Source organism: Mya arenaria, chromosome 3 (assembly GCF_026914265.1).
Source record: "Mya arenaria isolate MELC-2E11 chromosome 3, ASM2691426v1".
NCBI lineage: Eukaryota > Metazoa > Mollusca > Bivalvia > Myida > Myidae > Mya > Mya arenaria.
The window spans coordinates 15,705,272-15,721,691 of NC_069124.1; the positions used below are offsets into that span (position 1 = coordinate 15,705,272).

The following is a 16,420-nucleotide window of genomic DNA, read 5'->3' on the forward strand; positions in this document are numbered from 1 at the left end:
TGTACGACTGGAGTGCAGGTAAACTTTGAGAAGAATATAGTAAATTAACAAAAGATGAAAAGACGTATGTATTAAAGTGGTTTATAAATGGCGGAGTTGCCACGAACTTTCCATTAGTATAGGGCCCATATGCACGTTGCATTTTTTGTTATTAGACATTCAAATACATGCAGCAATTCTTACCATGATTGCCCTTGAAATATCAATTTTACAAGGAAATTTAAGATTCTTGAATTACGTCACTCAAGACATTACCTGGTAGTGAATATGGCCCCATCCATTTAGGCAGCTTAAATAGTCATACTAGAGGTATGATTGCACTTCGCGGTTTTATAAGAATACATGCACAAAACATAGTCAATTTACAACAATATCTATATTGAATTTATGACAGCTACTACTGCCACTTTTCATAGTATTTGAGCACGACACTCATTGAAAATTAATAACTCGACTAATTTGTAACAACTGGCAATAAGAGGAATGGTACAAAAAGAAATGACAATAAAACTGCCTCTTTTTTAATTAAGTTGCGAATGACAACTGTAATCATACATTCACAAGTTTTTTAATTATTCAGATATACCGCTTGATTACCTGTTTTGTAGATTATATTGTTGTAAAACAACAATGTACATACATATGTTCATTTAATTTATGATACGGCAATAACATAATAATATGATCACACTTTAAAAACAACTTTGAATGGTATACGTTTTACATAGCATATACTCCAAATCTCTTGTACAACATTAGCATCCCAAGGAGCGGAACACTCTTCCAATATATCTTACGAGGGTCGATCCAGAAATTGGTTAATTTCGCTTCTAAAATTCGTTCATTTCGTACCTTTAAAATTTGTACATTTGACCTCTCGTAAATACAGAATTATATTTGTTTACTGTCAATCTCTTGTACAACATTATCATCACTTTGAGCGGAATACACTATGTGTATATTTCTTCTGGTCCATGTTTGACCTTAAACAACCTTGCAGTCATAAACAGATATATTGTGTTCTAGCATAAACATTTTCAAAAAGTGCAATACTAGGCACTACTTTGTGTATACCTTTCAAGGTACTCAATCGCAAATGCCCTTATAAAGATAGATCCATAGTCACAGTTATACAATTGAAAGAAAGCTGCAAAATCAGTGACACAAATGAAACACATCTTGAAAAGTTTAACCCCTTATTCTTTACTTATTGTATGGATGGAGTTTGGCCGACTAGTCACAGTTATACAATTGAAAGAAAGCTGCAAAATCAGTGACGCAAATGAAACACATCTTGAAAAGTTTAACCCCTTATTCTTAACTTATTGTATGGATGGAGTTTGTCCGACTTCGATTATTATTTTATTTTGTGAAACTTTTTGAGTGAGTCGCATAGGTCTGTTCGTTTACATGCTTGTCTTTAAGTCCGAAAGGAATGATGAAGTATATTTGTTCCGGAATTTTATCATATACTTAAGTCACACTTAAACTGTTTGGTCACATAAGGGAAACAGATATTTCAACTGCTTAGTTGTATTTTGTTTTTGTAATAGTTCATTTCATATCGTATATATTTGTATATACATAATAAAATGTGTCGTTAAAATGATCAATTCATTTCTGTTAAACAATTTGTTTTGTCTTTATTTGGCCTTAAACAACACCACAACCGCTATCATCTCCTAGAACAGAATAAGTCGCTCCGTGTAAGTGGCGGCTGAGGATTATGGATAGAGGGCGCACTCAGGAAGATTGTCAAAGTCCCTACTGTACAGGCAGAAGTGAAAAGGAACAGGAACAGGCGGTCCATCACCATGGCAACATAGTTCCAGTCCAACATGTCCTGAGAAAGAGATATCAATAATCAATACAGCATCTTTAAAAACTATATCTATATTACAGAGATATTTTTTATTGAAAAAATAAATCAAATAAGACTAGCAATAAGATATGTTCTGTTTTGACAAAATATCATCTATATAATGTAAGAGAGTGCTGCCTACTATGCTCCTTTTACTTAGAAGGTACCGTACGATACCTTTTTTTCTTTGTCGCTGTTCCTCATGTGTTCAGCTATATAAGTCAATCCTCTCAATGATGCTTTGATTTTGTCAGGATAATTGTAAATACTTTTTATGGTCCTTATTCTGCGAAATTTGGCTTCACCGCTGTTTAGGTTTTCAACATCTCTGTAATGTTGCCGTAACAGGAATCTCGCCGTATTTTTCTTGTTTTCGGTCCCCTCGCTTACAATTTCATCCATAAGGTTACACAGCTTTACATCTTCCTGATCAGGTCTTTTCATGCACAAAACTTGAGGAAGTATTTCAATAAAGAGTTTCCTCGTCCATGCCGTCATCTTATGAGTTGCAGGGGAGCGAAAATGAACACTCAATGTGTACACTGTCAGAAATATAGACATTGTCACAACGATCATAGTGAAGAGCAAATATTTACCGATCAATGGTATCACCAATGACGTTGGAGGATTGATATCAGATAGAAGCAAAAAGAACACAGTTAGTGCTAGAAGAATAGAGATTGACAAGGTTATCTTCTCGCCAGATTCACTCGGTAAATAAAACACAAGAGCAGTCAGTGTTGAAATGGCAACAATAGGCATTATCAAGTTAACTGTATAGAACAAAGTTTTGCGACGTATTGTAATCCAGAACGTTATATCAGGATAAGGCATGTTTGGGCAACAGGGATAGAACTTTACTTTCCTTGTAGCGGTAACGTTGATGATATCCCACTCGAAGTTTTGACTGTAATCACACAGGTCAACACCCATTGGAATTTTTGTTTGATTGTTTTCAATGATTCCCCTTTCCTCTTCCCAGACATGGCGGAGGTCCACCTAAAGATAAAATAGCTCTAGTTGAACACATGAAATATTTAACATTGTTTTTACTCAAATAAATGGATCTACAAAAAAACATTTAATTGCATCAGTGTTTTACGTTGTTTTTTTTGTCTTGTGACAAAAATAGAAATAAGCAAACTTTGCAATACTGATGAACATACTTTAGGCAAAATCAAACTTAAAGTATCGCGAAAAAAAACGATGAGCCGCAACATAATATCAAAAAGTCTCATAAATTTATGACCTCGTATTTGCTAAAGTCTTTATAACAACGACACATACAGCGTGCTGCAGTTGTATTACTATTAGTCTTACAAAATAGTGTAAAAGGACATTTTCAGAAGCCAAACATTCAACATGCTCTTGTATTGGCACTTAGATCAACGCCGCGTAACACATATTTCATAAATAATATTTAGTTTTTATACACTTTAACAAAAACAATAAACAAGAGTAAAATAAAAAAACGCGTAAAATTCAACAGGTACAGTACATTTTCATTATGGAGCAGAGTCGAACCGTAACAACGTACTATACATGAGCTTCTTTATTATGAAAAATGTCATGCATTTTTTATAAATTTAGTTTCTTTAGTTGCCATGGCCAGAGCGTTTTGAGGGTTGCACGTATCATTACTGTCAATGAATAGTGTAAAACAAACAAAGATAAAAACAAAAAAACTTTGTTTATCCGGTAGGGATTGTCGAGTAAATGGTGACGCATTGTACCAGAAGGTTGGTCTGTTTCGATCGGCACCGGATTCACATGCATTATTTTAGTATATGCCTACCAATTGGTGCTTTACTTGACAAAGAAAAAGGCCCTTTTAAACATTTCACAAAACAGCACTGTTTACGTTAACTAATGTTGGTTCAATTTTGGCGTCAAATAGTTCATATTTAATCGCTTTTAAGTATTACACATTTATTTTAAATTTTCGATTAAATTGTTTGGTGAAATATATACATGTACTCGATTACGCTATATTGACATGCATTACATTTCTACGTATGAGATTAGAAGAATAGGCTTGATTAAGACTGTTTATCAATAAGTGCATTACTCAACAGATACATGTCCACGTCGTTACTTTATCATCGTTCATAGCGTAAAACTAAGACAACATGTTTCTTAGTCATGCCTGATGTGCGCTTGTAAGTAGCAGTGGCACATACGATGTGTTCCCTGAGCGTATTTTACAAACAAACATCACTAGCCATTATACCTCAATACCATCATACGCCCATGAGCTGAACTTGAAGAAGCATTCCTGCTCATCAAACGGAAAGTACTCGACATTTATTGGACAATAACTCTTGTAAATGGCTGGTGGCTCCCATATAACCATGCCTGTGTACATAACGTACGCTTTTATGAGAAGGGTAACCTCAAAATCGCCATCAGCACTGAAAAATGCAGGTAAAGGTAAATTAGTAAATATATCAATCAGTAATCATCAGTTCACTGAAAACTAGATTGAACAGGGTCTGCTAATTTCTACTGCGTTATGCAGTTAGGCATTCGTATGATTTTAATGCTGTAACATTAATTTTGTACTAATAGTTGCTTAACATGAGAAAAGTTAGTTACTTGTTGTAAAGAACAATGTCTGGTCGCCACATATCCTCGATGGGGAAGTGTGTATAGGTGATATTCCCAAAGTCTGTAGGGTCCCACTTCATTCGAACATCGTACCACTCCTGTTAAAGAGTGCGTCGTTGAGTTGGTATTGCTACAGAACAATTGAGCAGTGTGTGTTCCAAACTGAGAGGACTTCATTATTGCTTTATAAATGTTAGTAATTTAATTAGACATCAAATTTGCAAATAAAGAAATAAAATAAATAAAACTCCTTTTTATCATAAATATGTACTTACATGCCTCAACCACATTTTCGTTGTAACAATTTGGTTTCTTTCAGACTGAAATGGGGAAGTAATGACATCGTTATAATATGCAAGGAATCTATGAGTGTAACTGCGGCGTTAATCATTTACTGATTTGCAGGTATAACCACTTCTTGTCGAGTTTTTAAAAACCATATCTTAACTGCACTAGTCTATTTCACATCAAGTAAGGAATGACGAAACTGGGCAAAAATCCAAGTATTACTTTTTACTGGAACATAACTCGCATCTATTGTTCTATACGAATAATGTAGATGTTTTGAGCAATTTTGAGAAATTCACACTGATAATTTGGTTTTTAATTAGGTTTCCCTGTTTCATTTTGAGTCTGATTTGACAATTCGAAATTTTCATACTTACTACATACAGAAGCTCAGAGAGTCTCATAGCAATTTTGACGGTCAATGTATTGTTGTCACCTTCCCCTGGAGGTTTTATCAGCTTACTGAAATGCCGTTTCTGTAACATTGTGCATGTACATGTATCTATGATTAATCGTAAACAATTCTTATACCAAGCGTAAGCTTTATGATGCAACAAAGACGTATAATCGAATTTACTATTTATATACTTGATAAGAGAAGAGAGGAACACAACCAGCACTATCATCTTGCAAACGTGTTTAATCATCTGTTCTTGATAAAAATCAAGATAAAGGTACTAACCTGCATAATTTCGTGATGAAGCCGTTGTTCGTCTGTAATAATTCCAAAGGCATTCCTCAGAACAATTAAGATAATAAAGAGCGATGGTAGTAACTCCGGAGTCATTTCAAATGCATTCAAACATCGACTGCAGGCTTCCTTGTCAGTTTCAGACAACCGAACGCAATCAGATCTGAACAAATCCCTGTTTCTAGAGAAGAATATTAATTACACGTCCCTGCCCAGAAAATGCAACAATGTTAAGTATGTAAATCCAGGAATGTTCATTCTCAGATCTTATTATTCGTTAAATGGTGTTTGGTATTCAATCGCACAATCCGTAAGACCACTGTCAGTTTATCTTTTAGTACATCATCATCACTTAAGATATTACAGTTCTCTGTCAAGATTTATTTTGCTCATATTAACGATATTGTTCAGCGGTTTGTGTAGCTGTCAGTGCGACAGCATATTGAGAATTGCTATCAGACGCCAGAAGGGGTGTTCAAAGAGAGCTGGTACGGATATTATTGCTCACTTCGCTGTCAATTATGACATTGGAACATGATGCTTATAATCAAGTTACGACCATATTTACGGGTAGGTGGTAGAAAGGTTTATCGTGCAGACACGCGAAAATAAGCGTCGCATATTTCCGCTGTCAAATGATTTTTTGAACGACCACAATATATAGTTAATAATTTACATGTTTATCAACATGTTCAGACCTATTTATTTCAAAGCACTATTTAACGAAAGTCATTTTAATGTTATTGCCGTTTGTATATAAGTCTTTTTTGCAGTGCATACTTTTCCAAATGTGCATTGACAGATATTACAGACGTTTAAGACTACACAAAAACAATAATTCCTAGCAATTAATTACAACATTGATGAACAATTTAGGAGGGAAGAAAAAAAGTTTCTATTATTCACATAAAAACGCGTTTTCTTTTTCTGCTAAGACAAATGTATATGCATGTATTAAGTAAAGTTTAGCTACGGTCAACATAATTGCTTTAAGCGCACATTTAGCATTACTTAAGGAGTACATGTAGTCATTAACTTCTGCTTAAATTCTTAAGTGAGTATTTATTTAGTCCGTGTAGATTGTTATATGACCAAATATAGAGCTAGCAACACGATTGGTTAAGTTTTCCAACGTGTTAATTGTTCAATGACATTTCATCCTAAATTGACTAGTGTAGCATTATATACTCACAAATCCGGGCTAACCATTTCATTAGAAACAGCTGAATTTCTGATAAATACCTTTCCTTTTTTATAGATGTCAGTTCAACCCCAACGCCTTAAGTGGCTATTACAAAGTTTTACGAGGATTTGTAGCACATATATATCATACATACAAACATTTCTAGGCACATATTTTCACAGAACATGTTGACTCGCTTTGAATACCACTTAAAACAAGAGGGCTTTGCAAATAAGCTGTTATAAACATAAAACAGATGCTAGTTTATTAAGTGATCAGTTTGTTTTTCCAAAAAATAAAACAGGAATTGGGAGTATTATTATGTTTGCTCCGAGAAAATATATTGATATCAACGGAGTTATCGGAGCATTTTTACATGCCAATGAAATAATAAACATGTCAGGAAAAGTTGTAATAAAATACAGCCCACAGATGTTACCAATATAGTTTTACTGCCTTGAAGAATTCATAATATTCGTATGCTAATTTGAGGACCTGCTGTTGCCATGTGGCCGCTTGAACAGCATTTACAAAGCACGGATGTTCAATGTGAAGCTTTGATATGAATGGTCTATACACTGATATATACCCAAATGTTCATTTAAACGACTTAACATTTCATGCAGTTTTATTTCCATCAAGCAAAACAATGTTTCAAGGTTAATATAGTCGATACCTTTTTCATGTGAAATAATAACAAACAGTATTATCTTTATTTATATTTTTTTCATTAACAAAACACAACAACTGCATGCGATATCTTCCAAGAGAATATATCCAAAATAATTAAAAAACACATCTTGATCTGTTTCATATTACAATGGTGCTCAGATTCATGACATATTCTATATATACTTTACATAATCACTGTGCATAAAAAACCTTACCTTGAATAAAGTTATTTATGCAAAAGTGTAACTGTTCTTTGACCGATGGCCATATTAACTCAGATCACTCATTTACGCTGTTAAGTGAAACATTATAAAAATTTACAATTCAACCGATTCCCAAACATATCCGGTCACTTATCAACGCGAACAGTTGACGTTGTCTTTTGTGAGCGCCACTGCAGAATCATACAGTGTGGGAGGTAGCAGGAAGATGCTGGTGGTTCCAAGGAAGGACGCGGTCGTGAAGAATATCAGGAATATACGATCTAAAACCATGGCAACGTAATTCCAGTCCCTCTCCTCCTGCATTACAAAAGAAATCATTCAAAATATTGTAAAACAAATCAAAACAAAAACAAAAAGTGTTGATAAGTTAAGTTCAATTAATATTTACTGAAATTGCTAATGCTTATTTTGTTATGACATTATCCATATATTGTAAAAAAGGGTGTCGATAGTTAAAAGTTCAGCTTATAGTTACTGAAAACTTGCTTATGCTTGTATTGATTCTGACAATTATTGACAAAGAATTGTTAACCGTTCAGCAATCACATTCTAACGGATCTTTTTATTCATGTTTAGTCAAAGTTTATATATATATATTTATATGAAGAAAACAGAGAGGGTATTTACAGGACTTTCAAAATAGATAAATTGAATATAAGTCTAACCGATATTTCCACGTCTTGATCATGTAAATGATCAGCAATATAGTTCACCGCTTTCAACGACTCCCTTAGTTCTGGAGGGTAGATGCCGACAGATGATTCCCCAGCACGCCTTCGAAGGTTCTCATAATTTGGCTGAGTTTTGTTGGAGTCCATTGTGTCATGTCTTTCACGTAAAGGTGGTGTTCCCGTCGGTGTTTCTCTAATTTCAGTGCCATGTTCAGTTCTTATACATCTTCTATTCATTGTTTGTTGCGGAGGTCGTTTCATGAAAATTATCTTTGGAATTGTATCAATAAACATCCACTTCACCCAAGGTGACATTCTGTGTGTGGCCGGTGATCGGAAATGTACACTTAGTGTGTAGACCGTCAGAAATATAGACAACGTCACTACTATCATTGTAAACATCAGATATTTTCCTATTAAGGGAATGACAATTGATGTTGGCGGATTGATATCAGACAAGAGCAAGAAAAAAACGGTCAATGCCAGCAAAATGGAGATAGACAGTGTGATTTTTTCACCGGAATCACTAGGCAGGTAAAACACAAGAACAGTCATACAGGATATGGCGACACAGGGCATAATCAAATTAATCGTATAAAACAACGTTCTCCGGCGAATTGTGATGTTGAAGGTAATATCCGGGTAGGGCTCCGGACAACAGGGGTAGAACTTTTCCTTTCGCCTTGCAGTGACGTTAATGATATCCCACTCAACGTTCTGATAATAGTCGCATAGGTCCACACCGTTCCTGATCACCAGCTGGTCGCCGACCCACACTCCTTTCTCCGCCTGCACATGCTGAAGATCGATCTGAAGAAAAAAAGAATAGGAGTTAACATGTGGCGAAGATAGGTATGAGCTGATATGAATCACGCTCCAGTCCATTTTCATTTCATTTTCATTTTCAGTAAAACTGTCCTTACTGAGAGGCCAACATATCGTATTCATGGTGAGCTCAAAACTACTCAACAATAAGTGCGAGGCGGCCACACGGTTTAGATACAAGTTACCCGTTTTGGACCAATTGGAAATTCTTTAACGTCCAGTGAAATACCAAGCAATATAGAAATCAGTCATGATCAAAAGATGTTGTTGGTTCTATTAACACTAAGACTACGTTTCTCTTTCACATCTCAGAAATTATCGGTTTGCTTTCTACCCAGGACACGGAATCTCATTCGAGATGTCTTCACAATCGAGCTGAATTAACTTAGTCTGATACTCATGAATGTGTTCTTCTTTAAATCAGCCGTCAATTACCATGTACACATTATCTAGTACATACATTAAGAAAGATATTATTGTGATATTCAGTCGAGAAAATTGATAACAAAACGTTATCAATGATTCTTGATGATTGATGGATTATCTGCATAAATCTAGACATGAGCATTGTAATGAACGCAGGTATAGAGCTTTGTTGGCAACTCTAATAAAATTAAGAATAGTCATGGAATGTTGTATGGTAATATTCGCAATTGCTGATCTTTCCAACTTATTCATATAGCATTATTGATTCAGCAAAATAAGACTTTGTGTATGTGTATGTACCTGATGTCCATCAAATGTCCATGAACTGAACTTCATGAAGCATTCCTGTTGATCGAACGGGAAATATTCGACGTTGATAGGACAGTACGTCTTGTAGATGGCCGGGGGCTCCCAGACTATCAGGCCGGTATAAAAGACCTTGGCCTTCGTGAGCAATGTCACCACAAAGTCACCATCAGCACTGGTTGTAAGAAAGGAAATATGGTTAAGAAAAATAAATGCATTTCTTTGTTCCTTGATATAAAACGAATATGAATTGAACGCCTTTATTTAAGAATACGTTTGTAGTATTAAAAAGAAGTCAAATGCAATTTAAGATTTTAAGTAACTGAAAAGGGATTTAATCTAAAAATGTTTACCAGAAAACGCAATAAACGAAATATGCGAATGCATTGCATTAGATTGAGCCATCCTTATCGAGAGAACCGTCTCGTCTTAATTGTAACATTTCATTGATATCTATCTATATATATATATATATTTAACGCTGACTCTGTCGACGGCTTAAGCGGTATTTAAGGCTGATGAACGTACTCAATCTCCCTGAGGGACAAGCAATTACATTAAACATCAAGCCCTACTTGTTATATAGGGTGATGTCGGGCCTCCAGAGTTCTGAGGAGGGAATAAAGGTGCTCACGATACCGCCGAACAACTGCGGGTCCCAACGAAGACGGATATCCACCCATTCCTTGAGGAAAAAATAGCACCATTGTCGACATTTACATGAAGAGGTGTTGCAAAATTAGAATGAACTCAGTGTATGTTGCCTTGTGTGTTTTTGTTACTTTGATCCTTGCGCCATTCATAATTACACAGTAAATTTATATGAATTTACTGGTATTACAATATTGATACTGTCAAAAACCTAAAGTACATTGTATATTATTTAAATACCACAAGAAATAGTAGCTCTAACATATACATTATATCTTATTGTCGGACTTACATGTCGAAGCCAAAGATTCGTTGTAAGTATCTGGTTTTTCTCGGACTGAAAACAAATAAAGAAAGAAAATAAACTCACTTGTTTTGAGCCTCCTATATTAAACAAGTGGAAATAGAAGTACACTGAAATCTGAAAATTTCCGACCGGAGATTATTGAAATCACAAAGTTGCACAAATAGATGTTTATTAGGTTTCATGGAAGTCTGCAGATTACATCGGCGAATAAATAAAAACAGCTAATTAAATGAAAACTTTCTGGAATATCTTTCTAGCCATTAAAATATCATTAAAACTGGCAGAGCAACCTGTTTGTCTGTTGGAATCTTATTAGGATGTTGCTCATCTCGTGTAAGTGTCTACCATTCTGACTTTAATGTGATTTTACGGTTGCCCGATTCGACGTTGAAATTAGACAAGGCATAAATGTGGACAGAACACGCTAGCATCAGGCCTCGAATACTATTAGAAACTCACAACACAAGAATATTTCACCCATCATTAATATATCATTCGATATTTTCACGATCCGGGAAATGAGTCGCCGATAACTTTAAAGCGTTGAACTAGATAGCAAATAACAGTCGCACTAACAGTAGGTTCCTGATTTATGCTTGCTGCAGTGAAGTGTTTTACCTTACAGAAATGACAATGTTCATGTAATCATATAAATTTTTAAATTTAATTTTATTTGACATAAAACTTGTTGGTTTTGTAAATCTAGATAAAAAAAATCAGAATCGTCAATGTGGAAGAGCGTACTGTTTCACATTCTTCTTCATTTCTTAATTACCAGGGATCTGAGTCGTGCATCTTCTTTTTCAACCATTTGAATGTTTATTCAATATTCATTACCGGTTTTTGGATGTTTATTTGATTTATTTAAAGCGCGTGGTTTTTCGCTTAGTCATGGCTGTGTTCTTATTGACCAAGTGCATTTCAGAGAAACAAGTAGGCAAATTGAGGACAAAAAGTCAAAGGGCAATATTCACTTAATATCCTGAGTCTAATTTTCAGACCTGGTGCGAAAAAAGTGAAACTCTTCATTTTATAAAATATTTCCTACCTCGAAGGCGATAATTGTGGAAACAGCTCTCTATATTGCAAACAAAAAACGTGACAACCAGAAAAAAAACATACTCGTAGTCTAACTTGTTTGAAAGTCATTGGCAACAAGCTGTGTCCATTGATCAATTGAAAATATCTGGATAAATCAACTTAAGGGTCCTCAAATATTTGTATCAGGGATGGATGAAATATTGCTAAACCATGAAGCTATCCTGATTCATGGCAACAGCAGGGATAATTCCCTTAACATGTCAATATATGTTTTTAATCTTTATATTTTTACGATGTTTGATGTACTGTTAAACGTTAACGCTTTTTTGCTGTTGTTAAATGTATGCGATTATTTAGTTATTTCATTTTGAGTGAATTATATCACATACAAATAGAAAACATATCGACTCTTTTATCAACATATTAGTTATGCACCAGTCAATTGAAACCACGAACAGACGGTAAAATCCCCACCAAATGCCCCCGTACCCCAGCCAGGGATCCTAGGTAAGGCCCATTCCCCGCTCTATTTAAAGCGAAGACAAAACCACCGCATTCATGCTATCAAAGAACTCCCGGGCTGTTATCTGCCCTTTTCACCAAGGGAGGATTGTGTCTATTACAAAGAATATGCTCGTCTATCAGATCCATTCACTATCTTATCACACGTGATGTTTTCTAGCATATATCGTTTATCATCCGCCAAAATTTCTTAGCAGAAAATATACAATACACCCTCATTCCGACTATCAGAAAACAGCTATTTCATCTGTTGCAATTTATAATTGTTCGAAATACATGAGGGTTGATCCACATGTATTCAAATATTACGTTCGTTGTTGAATTATACCTGTGCTGATAAGACACATGCATTCTTGAGATATGCATGCATGCTGAGAAATAAATATGGCATGCTCATAAAAGTATATTACATGCTCAGAAATGAATATAGCACGCTACGAAAAGTATATATCATGTACGGATAATAGTACATGCTCAAAAAGGTATATTACATTCACAGAAATATATATTACATGCTCAGAAATGAATAGTACATGCTTAGAAGCCTAAAGTACCTGCTTCGAAATTTATATAACATGCTCAGAAATATTTATTACATGCTCAGAAAAGTATATTATGTGCTCAGAAATGTATATTATATGCTCAGAAAATAACATGACATGCTCAGAAATGTATATTGTATGCTCAGAAAACAACATTAATTGCACAGAAATATATGTTATTTGCTCAGAAAAGTAAATAATATGCTCAGAAACGTAGTTTATATGTACGGACATGTGTGTTACATGCTGAAAAGGGTATGCTACAAGCTAAGAAATGTATATCACCGCACAATTATATCACATACTCAGACAGGTATGTTTTATGCTCATAAATGTATGTTGCATGCTGGGAACTGTATGATACATGCTCCGAAATGTTTATCACATGCTCGGTTATGTTACATGTAATATATAGACAAAAAAGTATTTCGGTAGCCAGGGGCGTACCTGAAGCATTTTGAAATGTACAGCTGTACACTTGAGAGCGGTGAAAAAGTAAGGGTATTTCTATATTCTGGTCTTAATATGATATATGGGGTTGGACCAATATCCCCTGACAGGAGACTTATTTATTGGCCTTTGCGCGGGAACCTTAACTCATTTGTACGTCTCGGCGTACTGGAGTATGCCTAGGTACGCCCCTGGACTAGCGGTAGTTAAAATACAATCAAGTCCGATAGACATCACAGTTATCAAATGGTCGTTTGTCTATTTTCAATATATAGATTGACGGTACTTAGGAGGTAGTTGGTAGCTGGTAGTTGGAGATTTAAAAATCAAACCATCTGCTAGTTGATATCTAGGTAATTTGAATATTCAACTACGTGCTCGTTGCCAGTTGGGATTAAAAAAACTACATGGTAGTTAAAATTTGATAATGGTATTTAGCTACTTGACCATTTATATTTGGTTATTTGCGAATATCCAACAACCAAAGAGTTATTATGCCTGTAAACAGATGTATTATCGCGAATTACCAACTGAAAACGTACGAAAACCCGTGAAATACAACAGTTTATGTAACGAAGGCAGTCGAACCCTGTTGGCTCGAATTCGATTGGCTCGGATTCCTCGTAGGCTCGAACTTAATTTAAGGACCGATTTCTTTATATTGAAGGTAAGGATTCCCGCTTGGCTAGAATTTTTCGATAAATAAATAAATAAACAAACAAACAAACAAACAAACAAACAAACAAACAAACAAACAAACAAACAAACAAATAAATAAATAAATAAATAAATAAATAAATATATGAATAAATAAATAAGGCTGTGTTTTTCTTTTATTTCTAAATACATACATAAACATTTCTATGCGATTGTTCTTAATTTTATATCCAAGTGCAAAAATCTCGTTAACAGGTGGAAGAGCACAAGACATATGTGTTTCTAGTTGTTCCTTAATCTTCTCCTTGCAAAGACATCAACGAACTCCTGACGCCACGAAGGTATTATTTCTGCAATTTTAATTATCTCTCGTCTGTACTCATGGGATTCACAACGGTTGGAAAGTTCTATCCAGGAATTTCGCAAGTTAATTCTAGTAGCAACCGTAAAACACTGAAAGTATGGCACTGAAAGTATGGCACTGAAAAACGGTTACATACAACATTTTCTAAAGTTTTTTATCGGTTAATTGGTTGAGATATTAATTCGTTTTTTAAGTATGCATGCAGGGGTGCACCTTTGCATACTCCTGTACGCCCAGGCGTACACTGAATTAAGGTTCCCGCGAAATGGCCAGTAAAAAGTCCCACGTCAGGGGATATCGGTCCCGCTCCAATCCCATATATCATAGGGGGACCAGAATATAGAAATACCTTTACTTTTTTACCGCTCTCAAGTGTATGGGCGTACATTTTAAAATGCTTTAGGTACGCCCCTGGCATGATTATTGTAACTAAACGGATGTTAAATCTTGAAAATGATATTTAGCTATTCGACAATTTCTATTTAGGTATTTGGGAATATCCAATAACAAAACAGTTGATTGATTTGGATAAAAGTATGTTCTTGTTTTATGTTTGAAAGGTACACATGTCAAGATTTTTATGCCTGTTCACAGATGTATTTTAGTGTTGTAAGAACTTAAAATAAAATGTTAAAATGCTAAACAAGTCGCAGCTATTGACATGTATAGCGATGAACAGATTCATGTATTTCCACTTGTCTTTAAAAGTTTGAATCTTTAAAATTCAAATAAATTGCATTTTTGAAATCGTGCCTTTTAACACATTTTGTCAAGATTTGCGTACTATTACTACTACCCATGGGAAAAATAACGTACTAATATTAACAAACACACATTTTAAAACGATTAAAACATCCTCAATAAGCTGTTAAAGCCTTATGCGCAACGTTGCGGTCAGGTGCCGGTCCTAATTTAGATTTTTTATGACCACATTTGACCATTATTGTACGCCATATATCCACAAATTACCACATATTGTAGCCGTGAGAGCATCGAACCGAGATTTGAGGTCAGGTGCCTGTCCTAGTTTAGATTTTGTATGACCACATACGACCATAATTGTACACAATATATCAATTACTCACCACATCGAGTAACTGTGAAAGCCTCATCCCCAGTTTCACGGTCAACTTGCTGTCCGCCGTTCCGTTGATCGTATAGCCCTCTGGCATCACCAACTTGTTGTAAGAGTTGCGCTGTAATGGTAGAAGATAAATGGTTTAAAACCAAATGTTTCAAAACTAACTGCATCGTTTTAATACAAGAATTTAGGACTCGTCATTGATTAACGTCTATTAACCATCCCTGACCAATAATGTCACCTATGGTCAGGGCCTAAGACCTAAAACTATAGGATGTACCTGAAGAAGGAAGAGATGTAGTCGTTGTTCTGTTGGGGGCTCCCTTTCTCCCTTTGGCATTGTTAGCATGGACACCAGCACCAGAACAAACGGAATCAAATGTGACCTTATAGCCATTTTGTATTTTAGTCCGTATTCCGCACTTGTACTTTTTACTTTACAATTTCATGGATTTGATTTTTTTTAAAAGCACTTTCTCTAGATATCTTAATAGCTTTTGATATCGTAATGTTACACTTTTATACAAGTCTGTAAGGACTTAATAATACAGTTTATTCACATATGGTTCACATTGATTCGACAGTTTTATAGATCCGTTTTATTGCAGCTCATAAATAATCTGCATAAATATTCAAGCGTTGTTTAATGGTTAATCCTGCAGTTTTTCATTTCTCGTGCATACATTAAGCCGTATGATAAGTGGCACTGTAAACGCTCCGGGAGACACTGTTTCTCGTGCCAGGTGCCATAACCTTATCACTGACATAACCTTCGCCCTCCCATGTTAACACTAATGAAGTTAGGCCTTAGACTCACATAAAACCTTGTCATTTCTACACAACTACCTGTATGTGTCTTCAACAAAACAAAAGCGGAACTTCACTGGGATATGAATAATAAAAACATCACTAACGCTAACTAAATCTGTATATCATTAGTTTATATATTAGTTTTACATGCTTTTCTGAACATCACCTATTTGTATAGGCCAACAGATGTTCGAAGTATTCAAAGAAAGAGTTCGGAAAAATGTTCTTTACAAATGATAGG

The 16,420-nt window shown here is 35.1% G+C and overlaps 2 protein-coding genes across 2 annotated transcripts; both read right to left on the reverse strand.

Moving 5' to 3' along the window:
* Positions 1–637: 637 nt before the first annotated feature.
* On the reverse strand, positions 638–5,896 carry LOC128227899 (acetylcholine receptor subunit alpha-like 1). Its single transcript, XM_052938834.1, has 7 exons — positions 5,439–5,896; positions 5,134–5,232; positions 4,744–4,788; positions 4,457–4,566; positions 4,092–4,272; positions 2,039–2,860; positions 638–1,843 (listed from the first exon to the last, which is right to left on the reverse strand). Exons 1-7 carry the CDS (start codon positions 5,541–5,543, stop codon positions 1,676–1,678), a joined length of 1,530 nt encoding a protein of 509 aa, XP_052794794.1. The 5' UTR covers positions 5,544–5,896; the 3' UTR covers positions 638–1,675.
* A 1,446-nt stretch (positions 5,897–7,342) lies between these two features.
* On the reverse strand, positions 7,343–16,198 carry LOC128227898 (acetylcholine receptor subunit alpha-L1-like). Its single transcript, XM_052938833.1, has 7 exons — positions 15,650–16,198; positions 15,374–15,484; positions 10,698–10,742; positions 10,330–10,439; positions 9,749–9,929; positions 8,192–9,007; positions 7,343–7,823 (listed from the first exon to the last, which is right to left on the reverse strand). Exons 1-7 carry the CDS (start codon positions 15,764–15,766, stop codon positions 7,659–7,661), a joined length of 1,545 nt encoding a protein of 514 aa, XP_052794793.1. The 5' UTR covers positions 15,767–16,198; the 3' UTR covers positions 7,343–7,658.
* Positions 16,199–16,420: the final 222 nt, after the last annotated feature.